This window comes from Mesoplodon bidens (assembly GCF_964165515.1).
Source record: "Mesoplodon bidens genome assembly, chromosome: 18".
NCBI lineage: Eukaryota > Metazoa > Chordata > Mammalia > Artiodactyla > Ziphiidae > Mesoplodon > Mesoplodon bidens.
The window spans coordinates 27,819,790-27,840,928 of record NC_138175.1 but is presented as its reverse complement, the minus strand read 5'-3'; the positions used below and the strand labels follow the sequence as shown (position 1 = coordinate 27,840,928).

The 21,139-nt window shown below is 45.4% G+C and overlaps 1 protein-coding gene across 1 annotated transcript; it reads right to left on the bottom strand.

Moving 5' to 3' along the window:
* Window positions 1–8,255: 8,255 nt before the first annotated feature.
* On the bottom strand, window positions 8,256–20,739 carry CFAP20 (cilia and flagella associated protein 20). Its single transcript, XM_081216905.1, has 6 exons — window positions 20,385–20,739; window positions 11,508–11,587; window positions 10,682–10,793; window positions 9,665–9,853; window positions 9,197–9,307; window positions 8,256–8,684 (listed from the first exon to the last, which is right to left on the bottom strand). Exons 1-6 carry the CDS (start codon window positions 20,466–20,468, stop codon window positions 8,679–8,681), a joined length of 582 nt encoding a protein of 193 aa, XP_081073031.1. The 5' UTR covers window positions 20,469–20,739; the 3' UTR covers window positions 8,256–8,678.
* Window positions 20,740–21,139: the final 400 nt, after the last annotated feature.

The window sequence follows — 21,139 nt, the reverse complement described above, 5'->3', positions numbered from 1 at the left end:
TAGATATGCTGAATTTAGGGCCTCCTACCAGATCTGCTGAATCAGAACCTGCGTTTTAACAAAATCCCTAGATGATTCCTATGCACATTAATGTCTGAAAAGCCTGCTCAGATCCATTTTTAAGGAAGTGATCATATTACATTAAACATGTTTTGGTAGTGGCGATAAAATCTTATTTTGTTTAATGCAAGCATTTAAAACAGCATTGTCCAATCAAAACGTCCTGTATCTGCACTGACCAACATGGTGGCCATTAGCCACATGTAGCTACAGAGCACTTGAAATGTGGCTAGTATGAGAGAACGGAATTTTAAATTTATTTCAAATTAATTAACATTTAATTTAAATAGTGGTTACCGTATTAGCATGAATTTTCAATCCACTTCACTTTCTATAGGTCTGCCAACCCAGGAAACTGCAGTCTGGCTCCCTTCTCCGTCTCCACGAGGATTCGCACAGCCCTGAACTCCTTCCTTGTTACAGTGTGATATTGCGATGTAGGAAGAAATACCTATCTTGGTCTTTATCCCCAGCTCCTGGCCAGAGCTCCTAAAACCTTTGTAATTTCCTAAGCAATAAGGGTGCCAGGAACATCTTTTGTTCTGATATTTGGTCTTTGACCTCAGTTCCTGACAAAGAGGTCTAAATTCCTTGGAATTTTCTGGGTGATAGGAATGTCTTTTGTTCTAATGAAGTGACTCTTGGTGGGTTCCTGGATGGGAGCTGTTACCTGAAAGACCAAAGCCATAATCAGAAGATCGGAACTTTCAGCCCCCCTCCCCGTCCTCTAGGGAGGAGAGAGAGGGTAGAGAGTGAGTTAATCATGAATCACGCCTACCTGATGAAGCCTCCATAAAAATCCCTACAGTACAGGGTTTGGGGAGCTTCTAGACTGGTGAACACATCCAGTGTACTGGGAAGGTGGTGCACCCCAACTCCACAGGGGTGAGCCATCTCAGCAAATTATCAAACCTGAGGAGTGGGTCAGGAGAATTCCCAATTTGTAGCTCAGTCAGACAGAAGTGTGGGTAACCTGGGGACCCACTACTTGCAATTGGCCTCTGAGTTGCGGGGTGGGAAGTCTTGTGGAACTGAGCCCTTAACCTGTGGAATCTGATGCTAACGCCAGGTAGATAGTATCAGAACTGAATGGTAGGACACCCAACTGGTGTTGGAAAATTGGTTGGTGTCAGAAGTATTGTGTGAGTAGAGAAAGAAACACATTTTTTCTTTTATATGGTTTCACAAATAAGGCAGGAAACTGGTGCTCTGAGGCCCATGGAGCCACCAATGGGAGGGGAGGGTGGCAGCCACCATGGGTCCCCACACCAGGTAAGCTCAGCCTCCTGGGGAAGGGGTGATGCCCTGAAGTACGCTTCAGGCCTCAACAGCTTCCTCGGGCAAGGGGAGTAGAATGGGACAAAGCTAATGTCCAAATCCCACAGGGAAGGCCAGTGGCCCCTCTGAGGCTCAGCTGCCTAAGGAAGCTCCAGCTTCTCCATTTCTCTTACTTGAGGTTGCTGGGATTTCCTGGGCGTGAGGACTGGTGTAGAGCTTTGGGTGTAGAGCATCTCCCCTCCCCCACTCATCTGCCAGCACACGGACCAAAGTGAGCACAACCCTTGGGAATGAATATTTACTCCCTACAACTAGTGCAGGGATATCAGAAATACCATTCCATAAGAAATAAATAAGATCCACACATGGCCAAAAAAAAAAAAAAAAGAAATATCTTTCCACTGGAGAAATGAGTCAATTCCAAAATATGCGACTGAACATTTTACAGGTATCTCTGTCCCCATTAAAATGGGGCATAAGAACTTGGCAAGCGCAGCCATCTAAGACCTTCAGAACGGTATAGTCTGGAACTCAGGACCGGCAGCTCATCCCTCCTCCTGCCCACACACTTAGCAGAGAATCCCCATGTGATCCTACTGTCCACATATCCCCACATTCCCCACAGAAGTGCACCAAGAGAGAGCAAGCAGACACTTCACCGAGCCTTGGTAACGGGTGGCATGAATCTTTTTTGCACGCTCACTTGTCAATTTTGTACTTGTATCCTGAGACGTGCTTTCATAGCACACCACGGGGGAGCCAGCTTGGAGGGGAGAGAACTCAGCTTCCCACTACCTCTGATACAGGCTCCCGAGAGTGACCAGGACTGGCTTAGGTCAGTTTCCAACACCAAGAAGAGAGGCCCCAGGCTTGCAAGGATGCTTTAGGCTTCAAGTGAACATGAGGACAGCCCTGGAGGAGGGGAGGCAGCTTTGAGGGTGACTTGGAACCCAAAGGCTAGAGAGAGAGTGTGTGTGTGTGTGTGTGTGTGTGTGTACTGATTCTACTGTATGTCCTGATTTTACTGTATTTCCTCCCAAATACCAGGAGGATTCACAACTTAAGACTTTATGGAAAAAAGGGTTAGGGGAAACCCATGTGATGAGAGAACTTATGAAAGCCCTTATTAATATTTATTACCCTCATGCAATAAAACAGCAGAGGCTCTCAGTGACATTTTACACCCTTTACTAAGGGGTTCTGTCCAATGTGTTTCCATATCCCACCCTTGCACACTGTTTTGCTTTGCTTCAGACACCATGGATACCAAGAAGCACAATTTTTCCAAGGCTAATGCTCCGTCCAGATGCTCAATGCCTTATGGATTTACAATTTGGAGGGCCTCTATTGCAGCCCAGGGGTGCTCATGATTTGTATTACAGGACTCCATATTTTCAGGTTATGGAAAAGGTACAGAGATGTAAGTTACACACTAGAATTTTGTATAAAGGGAAGTTAAGGATTTCAGAGGTAGTGGGATTGCTATCTGCAAACGTGCCAGGGTGGGTTGCTTTACACTCTCCTTCCTTCCCGGCATCTGGCTTCTCAGCACTCAAGAGGTATCACATCAACTCTTGCTCGCTCCAACTTGGAGCAGCTTCAAGTGACAGAAACACCAAAAATCACCAGGGGACGATGTTAACATGCAGATTTCTGGGCCAGATTTAGATCTCCTGAAAGAGAATCTGCATTTTAATGAGCTGGGCCCCAAGAGCCTGCATTTTAATAGATCAGGGCTAAGTAATCTAAATTTGTCTTTTTTTAAATTGAGAAACATAATCGGAAGAATATATTCAACTGTGTGTGCAATTCAAATAGTAATGAAGCAAACGTCCACGTGTAAACACTGCCCAGGTTAAGAAATAAAGCACTGATGGTCCTTGAACGCCCCAAAAGTGCCTCTCCCAACACTTGTATCCCCATCCCCAACCCCACACCTCTAGGCAGAAGCGCACTCCTGAGTTTTCAGATACTCCGCCCTCCGCCTGTCACTAGAGTCCCCAAAGGAATACGTCCCAAGACCCCCGGTGGATGCTTGAAACCGCAGATAGTACCAAACCCTATATATACTACTACTTTTTTCCAATATATACATGCCTATGATAAAGTGTAATTTATAAATTAGGCACAGTAAGAGATTAACAACAGTAACTAATAATAAAACAATTATAATGATACACTGTAATAAAAGTTATGTGAATGCGGTCTCTCTCAAAATGTCTTATTGTACTAGACTCACCCTTCTTCTTGCAATGTGAGATGATAAAATGCCTACATGATGAGATGAAGTGAGGTGGGTGACATAGCATTATGTCATTATTATACTACTGAACTTCTGACAATGTCAGGTGGAGATCATCTGCATCAGGTGATCTTGCATCATCGAGCCATGACAATGTCAATGGTGGAGTGTTAAGAGCAAACCATGTTGATGGTTGGGGATCGTAGGGCAGCACGAGATTTCATCATGCTACTCAGAATGCAGCACAATTTTAAATTTATGAAGTATTTTTCGAATTTTCCATTTAAAATTTTTGGACTGCAGCTGACTACAGGGAACTGAAACCAGGAAAAGCAAAACCGCAGATAAAGGGGGACTACTGTATAGACTGTCGTTTATAAATGCATCCTAAACAGTATATTGTTTTGTCTATTTAAAAATTATACAGAAGTGGAATCATCTTTATTATATTGTGACTTGCTGTTTTCACTGCATTATGGTTGTGTGGTTCCTCTTTTCTTGCACTTAGCTGTAATTTGCCCCTTTTCATCACTGTATAGTATTCCACTGGGTGAAGATAATACAAATGATCTAATCTATCATTCACAGACGGACATTTCTTCCAGCCCAGCTCTGAGGTAAGTTTCTTGTGTTTTATCATGAGGCTAATTTTGTTGAGGAGGCAACAGCAGGTCAAAGAAGTCACGTGATTTAAGAGCCTAGCATAGGAGTTAAACAGCCTGAGTTTGAAACCTGCTTCTCCCACCACTGTGTGAGCCTGGGCACATTAATCTCTGTGCCTTGGTTTTCTCATCAGTAAAATGACAATAATAGTTCTTGTTTCAGTGTTGTGATAATTCAGTAAAACAAATACATGTAAAGTAGTTAAAACCTGGCCTGGGGAAACTAAAAATAGAATTACCATATGACCCAGCAATCCCACTACTGGGCATACACCCAGAGAAGAACATAATTCAAAAAGACACATGCACCCCCATGTTCTTTGCAGCACTATTTGTAACAGCCAGGTCATGGAAGCAACCTAAATGCCCATTGGCAGATGAATGGATAAAGATGTGGTATATATATACAATGGAATATTACTCAGCCATAAAAAGGAATGAAATTGGGTTATTTGTAGAGACGTGGATGGACCGAGAGACTGTCATACAGAGTGAAGCAAGTCAGAAAGAGAAAAACAAATATCGTATATTAACGCATATATGTGGAATCTAGAAAAATGGTACAGATGAACCGGTTTGCAAGGCAGAAATAGAGACACAGATGTAGAGAACAAACGTATGGACACCAAGGGGGGAAAGCGGGGGTGGTGGGGGGGTGGTATGATGAATTGGGAGATTGGGATTGACATGTATACACTGATGTGTATAAAATGGATGACTAACAAGAACCTGCTATATAAAAATAAATTAAAAAACAAAACATGGGACTTCCCTGGTGGCGCAGTGGTTAAGAATCTGCCTGCCAATGCAGGGGACACAGGTTTGAGCCCTGTTCCGGGAAGATCCCACATGCCACGGAGCAACTAAGCCCGTGCGCCACAACTACTGAGCCAGCGCTCTAGAGCCCAGAAGCCACAACTACTGAGCCCACGTGTCACAACTATTGAAGCCCGTGTGCCTAGAGCCCATGCTCCGCAACAAGGAAGCCACCGCAATGAGAAGCCCGTGCACTGCAATGAAGAGTAGCCCTGCTCACCACAGCTAGAGAAAGCCTGAGTGCAGCAACAAAGACCCAATGCAGCCAAAAAATAAAAAATAAAATAAATAAATTTATAAAAAACAAAACAAACTTGGCCTGGCCCATCCAAATACTTTCAGTTCAGGAATGGGAATGGGGGCTTTATCTTACTTTATATTCTTTGTACAGTTTGAATTTCCCATGAGCCTACGTTACTTTTATGATCCATTAGTTAAACATAAATCTTTGCCCCACAGCTTTCTATCCTCAGCCTCAGGCCCTGAAGTTCAGCTAATGTGCAACCATGAAGGGACAAACCAGGCAAGCCCTCGCTGCAGAGGCAGAGCTGAGTCTAGTCCTCCTGAGCAGCCAAGTCTGGCCTGGCCCAGCCTCCCAGGCAGACATTATCTGACCCGTCAATGCCTCTACAAAAAGGATACAGCCACCACATAGGAAGCAGGGGGACATCAGCACAAGGGAGGACAGGGATGGCATATGACTCCCATCAGGTGATCCTCATCCTTGTTCTACTCCTGCGACTCTGACAGGAGCCGGCCCGAGTCTCTCTGGGCTATAGTGTCCTCAACAGTAAAATGGAAGAAGGGAGGGCTCAGACAAGAAGGGCTCCAAGGTCTTTTCCAGTGAATTCCTGACACTTGAGGCTTTTGGCTAAAGCTGCCAAGGATCTAGGGAAATCAGCTTGGGGGCTGTTCTCTGGCATACTGGCCTCCTTAAGAAATGCTCTGGGAGGGGGCTGGACTGGCACGGTCAGTATTATTGGCTTGGTTGCAGGCGAAGCAATCAACGTGCTGGTAGCAAATAAGGGCCACAGTGGATCTGCTCTCCCCCAAGATGGGCCCTGCTGAGAATGACTGCATGCCTGTCCCCTCAAGTTCATGCCAATTAACGAACACTCTCATTTGGAAGACAACGCCTCCTACAACACACCTTGACTTCCGAGGAGCCGGGTAACGCAACTCTGCCTGCTGCAATTTCCTCAATCTAAGGTCACTCTGGCTCCAGCTCCATGAAGGAGGAGGGCTCCAGCCCCTGCAGCCTGACCTTTCCTTCCTCCTTCCCTTGGCCTCATAATTAGTCGTTGTCATCTTCCTGGTGAGCTGGAAAGCTGAGGGCAGGGGCCACGCAGTCGTTGGTGCCACAATTCACATTGGCCTGGGTCCAGCTTAGATAATACATCCCATCACCCTCAACGCCCCCTCACTTCCTCTCGGATGGATATGTGAAGCATCTGGGAAGTCAACAGCTGCCGCCTTATACCCCAAAGAGGGTGGTGAGGTAATCCCCATACATAGTCTGACAAGTGCCGCGGGGTGAAAGGGGCTCTGTGTGGAGAGAGTGCATTACTGTATTTCTCTGGACTTCCAGGAGCACTCCACTGATGTCCTGGCACCGGAGAGAGATGAAAAGTTAACCGGGTTTTCTCGCCTCCACAAAAGCATCTTTCATCCCACAACAGACTCCAGATTGGAGGGAAGATTTCACCACACAGTGGCCAGAGACAAGAAGCTCTGTTGAAGTCCCTGACCACCCACCCCCACCCATTTCTGAGGACCCCTCTGTAACCCAGAAAGCTTGGGAGACAGACACACGGAGTCTAACAACGGGAATGCTAATGTGTCTCAGGATGGAGAAGCGGGTCCATATTCAGATGTGACTGGAGTTGGCCCTGAGCGAGCAGGCTGTCACCTGGGCTGATGGGTGCTCTGCAAGGCTGAACAACGGCGACTCTCCAAGGAGAGGGGCAGCATCCACGGCGAAGGCGGCTCCAGTGCAGCTGTTAGCAGGAAGAGGAAGGCAAAGTCGTCTTGACTGAACCCACCTAAGTGCCAGGTCCTGACGACTGCGAGGGGAAATGAGAACTCAGTGAGTGTCGAAGGCAGCAGTGGAGCACCTTTCCCTCCAGCCCTCCCCCCACTGCAGCCCTGCCCTCCTCAGAGATTCGGTCATGCTTACCCAGAGCACACTCTGGAGGATAAGGATGCGGGAGAACAGTGCTCCTGGTCACTTAACTTCTCAGGAGGCGGCAACACTAATGACGAATTCAGCACTGTGTGTTTACCTCTAGTCAAAGTCAAAACAGCCAGTGCCCACAATTCCAGCCTCATCCTGTGGGATGAAACCAAATCCAGAGGGAGTGTTGGGGAGAGCACAGTATCCAGGATGGCCTTTTGTTCTTTTTTGACTTTGAAATTCTTATCACATAAATAGTACCTTTCAAAGAAATCATCTATAGTACAAAAAAAGTACGTAAATGATACAACCATTCTCTCCAGAAGTAATCACCGTACAGTTCTTATGTGTCCTATGAGATCATCTAGGTGTATCTACATATGCTCTTATCTGCCCCCAAATTGTTTTCCCTCCAGAAATATTACATACAGTAGAGTTGTATCATGTAAGTGTTTAACTTTTGTAAATTTAACTATTTGTGCCAGGGTCATTTCACTAACCAAGCACAGGCCCCAGAATAAGCGTGAGCAGGGAGAGTGGTGCAAGATTTCAGTTCTCTCAAGTGAGTCCAGTGCTTAAAGAAACATTTTTCCTTCAAGTCCCTAAATTCAAGGCAAGTACTTCATCTGGAGCTCAGATTGGGAGAGGGTGATCTGTTCCAATGCTGAGGAACACTAGATGTGCTGATTGTTACAAAAGGGCAAGTGAGGTTCCAACAAGACACCTCCCTAAGGTGTTTAAGAGCAATCTGGAATATATGCCGTTTTGCCTAAAGCTCCACTTGGGACCCACCCCTCAGTAAGACGATTCTACTGGTGATACACTATTCAGTTTCTTTCCATTTAGTTTCTCTTGGAAGTTGTTCCAAATCAGTATCTATTATAGATGTCTTGTTCTTCAAGTGCTTATTGTAAGCTATTTCACAGCATGAATGTATGGGATGTTCTTTGGAAAGAGTTCTATTTTCATACCATAAAGAGAGAGAAATGTCACCATTAAAAAAGACACAAACTAAGAACAAATATACAAACCAAGGATATAACATTTTATTCATTGCCGGATTATGAGTATTACACAGCATATGCATATATTTAGATAATATATAAAACAAAGAAAAAACCATAGGAAGAAACATTGGTCTGAAATTGCCTTTACAGGACATCTTTAATTCTGTAAGTTCACGGTAAATGTATCTCCCCACACACCGAGGCAGGCAGCAAGATAAACTCTGGCGATTCATGTATCAAAGGACAGCTTATCCCCCACTGTACTTACAATGCACGGCACAGTCACTGGTAGCCATGACCAGGGACGCCAAGGAGTAGGTAGAAGAACCGCAGCACAGTGAACTAATATAAATATTTGTTTTTTGCATTGTCCTCCAGATAGTTTCCTTTTTAAACTAAGAGTCACATCCAGGGTCCATCCCTTGAGTTGCATATTCCAGTTATTGCTGGAGGGGAAAGAAAAAAAAACAGAACAAAGGCATCAGTTTAAGTTATTAGAAAACAGACGGTCAGTACCACTGACCCCCTACCTCTAGTGACACTCAAGGGGATGCTGGACTGTGGGGAGATACATATGTGTCACCAGTGGGCAGGCATGTAAGCACCCATCGTCGTGTCAGAGGGGACAGATCGGCTGATAGTAATTTGGGGCTGATGAAGAGGTTCAGATGGAGATATTCTGCAAGGAAGGCCTGGGAGCAGGAAGCAGCGGGATGCCCCCCAGGAGGGACAGTACCCCTCCACGGAGGTGAGACGGCAGCAACAGAACATTTCACGGGCGCTCACTCCGGAGCCAGCGCTGGTGGTGGAAGACCTAAGACCTTCTGAAGTAACAGTCCTCCAGACTCCACGGCGACAGAGAGGGGCTCCGCAGCTGAACTTGTAGAACAGAGCACGTGCCAGGGGCAGAGCTTCTCCAGCTCACCGGCTGGCCTTCCTCTGAGGAAGGCTGGCTTACCTTTGCCTTATTCTGAACTGGGAGGTACAGTTTGAACTCTGCTGGCAGTTCGTCTTCTGAGTAGAGTCTGTCTGAGAAGTAAACGCGTCGGATGCGACAGTTTGCATGGATCTGTGGATACAAGACTTAAAGTAAGTCTCAACATACGGCTGTCTTTCCTCTTCTCCTTTCCTCCTTTTCCTTGAGCCCCCCGCATGGTGCTGTCAGAGTTTCACCTCGTTGGCATCTCCTCAGCATGGCTTAGGGGTAGATCCTGACAAGAGGGAGATTTTACTTGCTGTATTCTCCCACTGTATCTGAGCAGATGCCTGAGTAGGTCCTGGGCCTCTCTGAGGTGAAGGCCCCCTGGACAGTGACTTGGGAACTTCAGCCCGAAACCCACACTGTTCTGTCACCTGGGTCACAAGCCAGTAACAAAGCCTAGACCCCTCTCCGATATGGGGCTCCATCTGGAAAAGGAGCCAGTACCTGCACCCTGAGGGTCTCAATGTAATTTGTGCCATATGCCCGCCGAGTGAAGTCTGACAGGTTGAACTGAATCTGGTTCCAGCCGTCATCCAGCCGCATGGGCATGGTACAGATGAAGGGTTTGACTCTGGTGGTGCTCTGGTAGTTACTTGCCCGAAACCGCCGACGCACATTCTTGTCATCTAGTACCTATGAAATATAGAGAAGAATGACATTAACTCCATCTTGGAAGAAGCAAACCACCTTGATAAGACAAGGACTTGAAACTCCCACAGCCTGATTTCCCAAGGCTGAGACCCAAGGGAGAATAAACAAACCACATACAGGTCACACTGGATGCAGACGGCCCGGAAGTAGCTAGTTTATCTTGTCTGTTGCCAAGACAACACCAGCTGCTTATGACATATGACACATGCATCAGGCCCCCAGACCATAGCATGATTCCATAAACATTCTTCCCTTTGAAAAATTAAAAAAGCTAGACTTGAGACCAACAATAGCCCAGTATTAAATAGTAACTTCCCAAATGGACACTGCTCTAACCCTCAAGCTTTGAACTCTTGTAGCTATTGATTAGATTTTCTAGATGCTTACTGTTTCTTTTAAAACTTGGCATTAAACTTTGATTGATAATACCAAAATTATGCCATAATAATAATGGTTGCGGGCTTCCCTGGTGGCGCAGTGGTAGAGAGTCCGCCTGCCGATGCAGGGGACACGGGTTCGTGCCCTGGTCCGGGAAGATCCCACATGCCGTGGAGCGGCTGGGCCCGTGAGCCATGGCCGCTGAGCCTGCGCGTCCAGAGCCTGTGCTCCGCGGCAGGAGAGGCCACAACGAGAGGCCCGCGTACCGCAAAAAAAAAAAAAAAAATGGTTGCATCAGGTATACAGCAGAGGCAGAAAAGAATACATACAAAGGGATAAAGACACTTTTCTGCGGCCACTTTTTTCCTATAAATTGACAGGACACCTCTTTGGTACAGCCAAGAGTGTAGGGATTCATGTGCACACACTTACCTGTACTTCAAAGGTAAAATATTTCTTCAGGTTTTTGATAATCATGACAAGGAAGGGAAGTTTAATTCCCAATGTTTTCTTTGGGTCTGCAGGACATGTGATATATGTGGTGCTGTAGAAAGAGGAAACACCAATAAACACACTACTTGTCTTTTCCTTTGTGGTATGCACAGCAATAACACTCAGTCCAAGAGGATAAATTGGAAGGCAGATCTAAAAGATCCAGATATGTCATCCAATGATCCCTCAACCCTTAAGTTAAGCTAATGCGTTAAAAAAAGTGCTGGACTCTGAAACAAAAACTTAACATAGCACTAGACATCAACAATAAAATATATGAAAAACAAAGCCAGACCCATGGATCTGGAAGTTCTTCCAGTGAAAAAAAGATTTAATTCTGGTCTAAGAAACTATCAAATGATAGAAAACCAAAACTAAGACCATTGTAACACTGAAAACTACCCTGGCCACCCACTGGATGATTACGGTAAAACCCATACCTCCACATAAACACATCTGGGTTAAATATTAATAACTAAGACTTATACAGCACTGACTAAGTGCTAAGCAGGTTTTAAGTGTTTTATACACATTCACTTACTTAATCTTCACAATAATTCTACAAGGAAGATGTACTGTTATTTTCCCTATTTCACAGGTGAGGAAACTAAAGCCTGGGGGATTAAGTAACCTGCCCAAGGTGAGCTCTAAGTAGCAGAGCTGGATTCACACCAGGCAGTCTGACTCTGCAGCCCATGCTATTAACCTTTATGATGTACTACCTCTTGGCATTCCACGTCTCTGGGAGAACAGAGTGGCAACCTACCTGACATTTGTTCCTTCAATCTCTAGCACCAGGGACTGGATGTCATTATCAGTGATTCTTTTGATGTGGCCATTCCGTACCTACAAGGGATGAAATTAAACTGGTTAGTACTGAAATATCGACAAATAACTGTTAAGATTTTGAAGACTGAATGGGACTATTTAAAGCAGCGGTCCCCAACCTCTTTGGCACCAGGGACCGGTTGTGTGGAAGACAATTTTTCCACGGACCAGGGTTGGGGGTGGGGTGGGATATGGCGGTTCAGGCGATAATGCGAGCAATGCAGAGCGGCAGATGAAGCTTCCCTGGCTCGCCCGCCGCTTACCTCCTGCTGTGTGGCCCAGTTCCAAACAGGCAGCGGACCAGTACCGGTCCGCGGCCCAGGGGTTGGGGACCCCTGATTTAAAGAAAACCACAGTAGCCCAAAGGGCATAACACAGAAGTTTGTGACACAATATGTGAAAGTAAGCCATGCTATTACCTCTATACAGGGCCCAATCAACCACCACAGGAGTTGCAGGCAATTTGGCAACCTATAAATCAGGACAAATTTCTTCCCAAAGAAATCAACTCAATTTAGATCCAGCTAACGTTTACCAAGCATCTACTATACACTAGGAACGTTCCTAACAACAACGAGCTCAGTCCTAACAACAACAACAAAAATCACAAGGTCGTTGGTGTTGTTTCCACTTTACAGACGTGGACACTGACACTCAGGGAGTGCAGATGACAGACCCTAAGTAAGAGGGGCAGGATTAACGACCAGGCTTTCCACTGCCCTACACTGCCTCACATAGTTCTCTGGCCAGAAAGGCCAAATGCTGAGTGTCACTGAGAGGGAGGGTAGCAACCAAAAAACGAACGTATTACTACCCCAGGTTTACTCCTACTTCATGCTTCCTTATCTTCTTTTCCCTAAGTTTCTACTTTTTCAAGTATGAATTCAAGTCCCATCTGTGCCACACACAGAAGCCTTCTTTAGCATTTTCAGCCTACACTGACCTCTCTTCTGTCTGATTCATTCTTCTTGCTCATGTAGCCTAGACTACATAATTTAGCACTTCATCCGACATTGTTTTGCATTGTTTGCTGCATATGTAGGGACAATATGATGGAGAGGAATCAATATTCGATACGGATTCCTCCTCTCAAAACATATTTAGGGAAGCACAATTATCTTCAAGCATTACACCCAAGCACCTTATATGGACAGAGCAGAGACATGCAAAGGCACTTCTGAGACAGGGCTGGACTGTTAGGGCTGAAATGTATTAGCACGTGAAAAAGATCAACCAGGTTTAGAACCGGATGCATCAGAACGACAAGCATGTGGTCTTTTTCTAGGTATAGTGAAAACGGCTGCCTGAGCTGTCATATTCCACAACTCGTCATGTGGCTTTCCATGAGACTTGCATATGGGGAGAGAATACAGCGTTGAGTCTGATAGTTGTATTGTTCAACACAATTACTAATAATATGGCATACTGTCTTTAGACATCAGTCTCTGTGTGCTCCGTTCCCGTTAATTTGATCCACTTGTGGTGTGTGTGGTATTCCCCAGGTAACATCTGATATCACTGCCCATCTTTTTCTGCCAGATGCAACTGAGTCTTGTCTCCTCAAAAAAGTATAAGCTGAAGGGTAAGGACCAAGTATTAAACATCATTTATATGTTCTATAATGCTTAGTACTCTGCTAGGCATAAACTAAGCATTCAAATATTTGCTGACTTCTGGAATTTGTCACCCTAAGAGTTGGCACATATGAAGAGATTCAAGGAGGATTTTTCAAAAATTCCTGGAGAACATATCCACCATGGGCTATTATGAGAAGCCAGAGATCCTAAGGTATATCACAAAGCCAGTGAGGTTACCAGCATAAAGAATGCCTTCCCACAAATCATCCTTTGGTACCCATTGTCAGAGACAGAATGCTGGGTGGATGGGCCCCAGATTTCTGCCAGTGTAGCATTTCTGGATTCTCAAGTCACAAACATCACATTGAAGTGCTTCTCAAACAAAGCTGGCGACATCCAATGCCCTCCTGCTTTGAATTCTGGGCCTCTTTCCAAGGGAGAGTAAAAGCACAAAGACTTGGATCACAAAGACCTGTAGCACATGCCAACACTGCCCACCTCATTCCCCATATAAATGTTCCCAAAGTGGCAATATTCCTCCTCTATGTGCTAGCCCACAGCTGCTGTGGAAAATCAGGCAGACTTCTTGGTACAGGAGGAATTCATCAAGAAGTTTCTCCATATAGTAGAGCTGACAGTACCCCAACAAGATGCAAGCACTGATTTTATAACACACACGAATTATTCTCTACAACTTCGTTCTCGCTTAAAAAGGCACCAAATGCAACAAACCAAACAGACGGTTAAGTGGAAAGGATTAAGTAATCAGGGTCCAAAGACTACTATTGTTAAAAGGCAACACGTTGCAATTTATCCAACATTGTAAGTGGGACCTCAGATCTTACATCCTGGAAGGTCTCTCTGACCACAGTCACGGGAAGCCTCCCTCAGCTCCAGAAAACCCAGCCAGATTTCACAGGGAGGAAATGTTCGGACATTTGCCTTCTGCCCATCTCAAAGTTTATAGCGCTCCAGTAAATGTGACTACTCAGGTCTTTACAGAAGAAAACAATGCCTTACACTGCACACAGAAGCCAACAGACTAAAAGCCAAAACAGACTTTGTGTATTCTTACACTTCTGTCCCAGAGCAAACTAACTTTCAGTTGGACTGTCAGTTACTTCTTAAGAGAAATTTCTTTCACAACACATAAACTACCACACTCACAAACTTAATTCTTACAAAATTAATTAACATAGCCCGTAAAACACGAGAACCCAGAGGAAAAGGCAGCTTTTTCGAAGGAATGCCCAACAGTCTCTCTAGAGTTTTAACCTGCCTAGTGGTGAGAACAGTCTAAATAGAGCTTTGCCCAGGGAGAAAGTTCAGTCCTCAAAGAAGAAAAGTATTCTCATATCACAAGCTGCCAGAGCTTTAAAATCAAATTAAGTTGATTTCTTAGTGAATTATGATTTTTCCTCTTTATTAAGTTCAAAGGGCTGTAAATACAAATTCACTGGAAGAAGAGTGGAGTGGGGCCAGGGGTGCAATTAACCAGAGATATGGGTGGGAAACATCCCCAAACTTCTCTCTAGGCTCTAAAACTACGATCAAAGGACAAAGAGAGGTGGATAATTTGGGGCAAGGCCTCCCAACCACCCTGGCAATCTGGCTGTCACTGCCTTAAGTTGTAAAGGTCTTCAGGAAGCAAGCCCCTCCCCAGTCCAGCTTCTGACAAACATGTATAACAAGACACATGGACTCAGAAAGCATCAACTTCCTTTCCTTAGCTTCTTCCAGTTCAGAGGCCACTAGGCAGGCCTGGCTTTGAAATGAAGATAAAATGAACTGCTCAGCATTTATTGCACATGGTGGAAGTAGGTTTTATTTTACTTCCCTCTCTAACTTAGAAAGTGCCTATTGTTTTTGACTTGCTAATTTTTTAAATTTCATGACACATTCCTGTAGTGTGGCCTATGAGTGTTTTATTCCTACAAAATAATGATAATAAATAAAGCCAATCTTACATTTTTTAATTTCATGATCTCCTCCCCCCCCCACCCCCAGCCCCAACAATGAGGTGGAGGTACTTTAGAACCTTCAGAACCCAGGCTACTGTCAATTAACAATCAGAATGGTTCTCAGCCTCTGCAGGCACCAAGAAGGGAACCTTCAAGCCCTTTTCTGCAATCACTCTCCCAGGCTTTCCATGGTTGCTGGGACAACTAATAAAGAACACTGATTTTTTTTTCCCCCCAGTGTAAGCCCCAGGGAGGAGGGTCAAAGCTGAGCGGGGGGAAATACTACTGGGATAGGGAGGAAGCTGGCCAATGCTCTATATTTCATCAAGTGCTTTAAAAATAACATGAGTTGTATCCGTTCCCTACTCCCACCTTTCTTTTTTGTGGCTCCACCCACTTATCCTGGCAGACAGCTGAGCCCTCAGCCATCTGGCATCCTAGTCTTAATGACACATGTTCCAATTTACATTAAGCCTTTAGAGCTGTCCATTTCAGCAGGAAAGTTTCTGCCTTGAGCTAGGGGCTGGGCTCTAAGTCAGAAAACAGGCAGAGGGAGACCTCTGTGGGGAGAGCTGGGTATAGCTCTGTCTCAAGCCCTGGGCCTTGTAGGCTCCAGTGGGTTAAAGGCTTCTCTCCCTTTGCGGCACTTGGGACTATCCAAACCGCAGACAGGCAACTTTGGACATTTGCAAACAGCTCTTTAGTTAAAGTAAGGACAATTATATGTATTCTAACCAGTCTCTTCCTAAGAATGCCTTGAAAGGGCAAGTGTAACTAAAACCCAGGCCTTTGCCCAATTATAGTAAAAGCTATTTTTTGGAAAAATGAATAACATCCTCAGATTGACCCAGGAATAATCTGAAAAAAATAGTTTTAGTACTTTCATGTCCAAATGCTCTCAATTCTACTACTAGAAATTTAACATGTACCAACAAGGTTTGCTCATTAAAAGTTAGGGTGTGGGAACTTTTTTTCCGGAGAGAGATTTTGTTCATTTTTAAAATTAGGAACTGGGAATGGGAATCTAATATTTTCCAGCAACAGCCACAAAACTCTGGTTCTAATATTTCGTTTGGGAATGGGGAGGATCAGCAGCAGAGAAAGACAAGGTGAGCAGAAAGAAAGAGAAGCCTGTATGAATCAACAATCTCAGGTAGTAGATTTTTAGGGTATTACCAGTAAAGTCTGAAAGTCACATGTTTTACACAGGTGTAAGTGGGAAAAGAACCTCCTGGTATTTTCTTTACAAACCGGAAGTAATGTTTACGTTAAACATAAAAAGTCCTTTAATAATGTAGTATTTGCTGATCCCAGAAGTTAAGGGAGCATTAAGAAATCCCTAATTTCTGCTAAACTCTTGGTTTGAAAAATTACAAAGGTCTCTATCAGGAAGCTTACTGTCCAGCCAGGAATACAGATCTTGAGAAGCTAATTTCAAGTATGATGAGAAGGAAGTAGAGGTTCTATAAGTGGATACAAATTAACTTAACCTGAGGAGGTGCCTTTAAGCTGAGACCTAGAGACTAATGAAGAGGGGTAGCAGTGGGTCCCAGCAGAGGGGCCAGCAAGTACAAAAGCCTAAAGCGGGAGAGAACAGACTTCTTTCAGTTCAGTGGGAGGTCAATACTAGAAGGGGGATCCTGTGGGACGTCAGCCTGGAGAGCTAGTTAAGCAGGTACCAGACCACAGTCTGTGTGGCTTTAGAGCCATGTTAAGGTTTGGGATTGGGAAAGCCATGGTACACTGACTAAATTATTCTCATTTCAGAAGTCTGGAGTTACTGTACTTCCTATTCCTAGGCATCTGAATATCGGGCTCAGTTATAAATTTTTCACTTACTCTTGAGCAATTTGCCTCAGTTCCCTGCCCTATTTAATAATGCGTGCCATAACTGTTGCTAAGCATTTATATACATCTTCATTTAATCTCCATAACCATGAGAAGGAGGTTGATTACAAGATGAGAGAACTGAGTAGTTGAGTACTTGCCCAAGGTTACACAGCACAGGACATATGACAGAGCCAGGACGCAAATCCAAGGTGTCTGACCACACTCTGGCACTGGAGTTTCAAGGTAAGATACTATTCTTCCCCCTAAGGAACCTGTAGTCTAGTGGGAGATATACAATAAATAGGCAACTGCCATTCAGCATGATATAGAGTGCCACAGGAGCACACAGGAGACATAATCATTATTTCTTTGGGAACTTAAGTTAAGCTGAGATTTGAAGGATGAGATGGGGGAGGGGCTGAGAACTTCAGAGTGTCAGACAAATGCAGGTATTGCAAATGTAGCCACACCCCCAAAATGAATTTGCAAATTACTGTTATTATGAATATGGCATTCACTCCTCATATTCATAAGGAGACACAGAGCCTAAATGAAGCCAAACCTAAGTTTTCAAAGACTGCTCTTCACCGTAAACAAATAACAGAAATTCTCTCTCCATAAACTCAGGAAGGAGAATAGTAAAGTTTTGTGAAATCAAAATATGTAACAACTAGGGCTTCCCTGGTGGCGCAGTGGTTGAGAGTCCGCCTGCCGATGCAGGGGACACGGGTTCGTGCCCCGGTCCGGGAAGATCCCACATGCCGCGGAGCGGCTGGGCCCGTGAGCCATGGCCGCTGAGCCTGCGCGTCCGGAGCCTGTGCTCCGCAACGGGAGAGGCCACAACAGTGAGAGGCCCGCGTACCGCAAAAAAAAAAAAAAAAAAAAAAAAAAAAATATGTAACAACTAAAAACAGGCACTTATAGCCAGTATGTACCTACTAGCAGAGAGCAGGGTCATTTCTAGATAAATGTGGACAGTCCTTCCCTCCCTCCATCAAACTTTGCCCTTATTACAACTTTGCCTTATTCAGAATCATGGGAGTGGGGACAATGTCTTCTCTTCCCTAACTTTGTATCTCCCCAAATCTACACAATGCCTGTCACTTAGCTGTTGCTCAATAAATCTTTGATAAGAATATCAGTTCCCAGTGTTTCCCCTTCTGGACTGGATTCCCAACACTTTCTGAGGACTTTATAATACAGCTGAGTAAAGGAACACATACACCAAAGCCTATGGATCTGGCCCCAAATTTTCCTTTTTTCCTCCCTTTCCTTCTCTTGCCTCAAGGGGGAAAAATTCACAGATAAACACTTTTCAATTTGGTCTAAATAAGAAGAGTAGAAACATATAATTCACATTTATTATTATGAGAATTTTGCTTAAAATGAGTGTTCCTCTAAAGGTTTTCTTTGCCAAAATGTCTGCTTAATTTACTCCATGTAACCCTGCCAGTCGATCTAACAATGTTTTCACACAGGTTTATGTCATTAGGGTACCATCCAACCTCTAGTGGCGTTGTTAAGGGACGCAGTGCACCATGGTTACTTTGCTTTTATATTCCATGTGCAAACATGTTGACTACTCAAAAAGCTGCGTTTGAAAAATAAAACACACTACAAAAGATCAAGCCCAGGAGGGTTAAAATGGGGCAACTCTGATAAAAGTTTCACCTGATAGAAATGCTGAGGCCTCTGTACCACTGGAATTCTTTGTGTTGGTAAGTTCTCTGACCTGCTCTGAAAACCTCTCCTCCTAGATCAAGCCCCATTCTCTATATCAATTGCCTCATACTGACACTTTGGTTACAATCCGAAGTTCAACTGGCATACAATCCACTCTCTCCTTGCCTTTGGACAGTCCAAAATTAAGTCAAGCCACAGCTGAGAAGCCATCATCTTTACAAAGTTCCCAGGTACACTCATTCCAGGTTCTCTTTGTAGAGGTACACTTTCGGAGTTTAAAGGTTTTTTATTCCAATGTGAACAAAACCATGGAACTGAAAAACTCAGTAAAATGTAGGAAAACAGTTAAGGAACTGCTCTCTTGGGTAATAAGTAACTCTTGGCATTAGCTCTAGTTTGTGGACAGAATCACTGTGAAAGAGGAGAGCTGGTCAGATTTCTCACACATGCATAAGGCCAAATTCATTACATTCAGATCTTTCAACTGTCTTATAAAAATGACACTGTGAACACACCATCCCCAAAGCTGCTCTCAGAAAGCAGAATTCCCTAGTGGCAACAGGCAGAAGGCTGTCCATGTTCTCTCCTAATCTCTATGTGGCCCCAAACCCTCATCTGTGGATAAGGGAAGACAGGGAATTGTTCTGAGATGATATCCAAAATTCTTGGCCTCATTACCAATGAACTGCTTATTTAGATTATCCTACATTCTTCTCTATAAAAACAGCATTCAACACACCACCTCTCTCCACTGTCCCCGAAGGAGTGCAGTACTAAGGTTATACCCTAAATCACCTGTCTTCCAATGTAGAGTGCTTTATATTAACTTATATTCAAAAAATGGTACAGATGACTGGGAATTTGCATGAGAAAGGAAATATCAAAGTAATTAAATGCAGACCAACTCATAGATCGCTAGGCACACATGCCCCCAATCAACACCTCCAAAAAGTGGACAGGGTCACCATCTCCCAGAGTCAGTGAAAGTTATAGCTAGTGGATGCCTGAATAAAGATGATGAGGCTTGTACCTGGCGTTCAGCTTGTTAACCCAGACAACACTTTATCACCATTTTGCAATTTCTCTGATGGAGATCAGCCACTGAAGGCAGAGTACAGACCCCAAGTCACAGTGAGTGTGGAGCAGGTGCCAAAGGCCACCGAATTCCGGCTTGGCTGGGATCAGTGGGAGGAAGGGTGCAAATGAATGAAACCCAAACATAACTGAGTTCTGGTTGTGCCTCTATAAGGGGGCCTGGAACAAAGGCTCTGTGTCTAGTGCCCAGCACAGTGCCTGGTACAACACAGGATGTCAGTAAATATTTGTGAAATCAGTGAACAGCGGTTCCTTTCATCTGCGCACTCCATTTCACAGCGGTTCCTTTCATCTGCGCGTTCCCGAAGCAACCTCACGTGAGTTTACGCTTTTCATGCCGTGAGACGGGCACTATCGACCCCACCATATAGATGCGGAAACCGAGGCTGAGGAACCGACTGGCCCAGTCAAGTCTGCGTTGAGGGACCACTGTCCTAACCACACTACTGCCGCAGGACACTTAAACCCCAGGCACGCCCACCCCACAATGCACCCCCCGCTGCTTACACGACGCCCCCACCTCGCGCCTCAGTCACGCCAGGCTGGGGAGAGGGGACAGCAGAGACCGCCCGGCCTCCCCCAGGCGCCAGTTCGACACAACTACCCGCTACCCCGGGCCCAGCCCCGGGACCCCGCCCCGCCGCCGCCCCCCCCGCCCCAGCCCCTGACCTTTTTGTCCCAGATTTGCAGGGGCTTGCTGCCAATGCTGTAGAGGATAGAAAGGAAGCCGCTCTGGAACGTGTTCTTGAACATCTCGCCCGCGGCCTTCTCCTCAGCCGCGCCGAAGCCGACCTAAATATGGGCACCAAGTGGCGAAGGCAAACAGGGGGCTGGCCCTAGTCCGAAGAAGGGACGCTGCGCTCCTGACCTCCCAATCGGTAGCCACAGACAGCTGGACTTGGACAAGGGACGCTGCGTCCGTTAACTTCAGCTCCCATAAATACTAAGCCACCTCAACACAGAAACCACAGCAACCGCCGCCCCCGCCCTTCTCCCCTGCTTAAATGGAGGCGGCGGCCGCCCGCCGCCTGCGATAGATCCCTCCGCCCACTTGAGCCCGCCCCCTGAGGGCGCTGAGCCCAATCACGCCACAGTGTTCACAAGACTTCCTGTTCCTTCCGCTCTTAAGCCCCGCCCTAGTTCCGCCTCCTCGTGAAAAGAACCCCTTTGCCAAGGGACTATTTTCCCTACCTCTCCCAAAACTGTTTTTAGAAAGCGGAAGGAGACAGGATTATAGATTATGTTGTTAGCAACCTACGTGGTGTCATGGTAACCTGGCGGGGGTGGGGTCAAAGCGCGTGAGGCCAGGCCCCGCCCCCTAAGAGACTAGGAGGAGTTACAAAGGCAAAAGAAAAGTGAGGAAAGGCACGGAAGGTGGCTCGGATAAGCTTACCTGGTGTCCTGCGAATGACAAATAAATACTT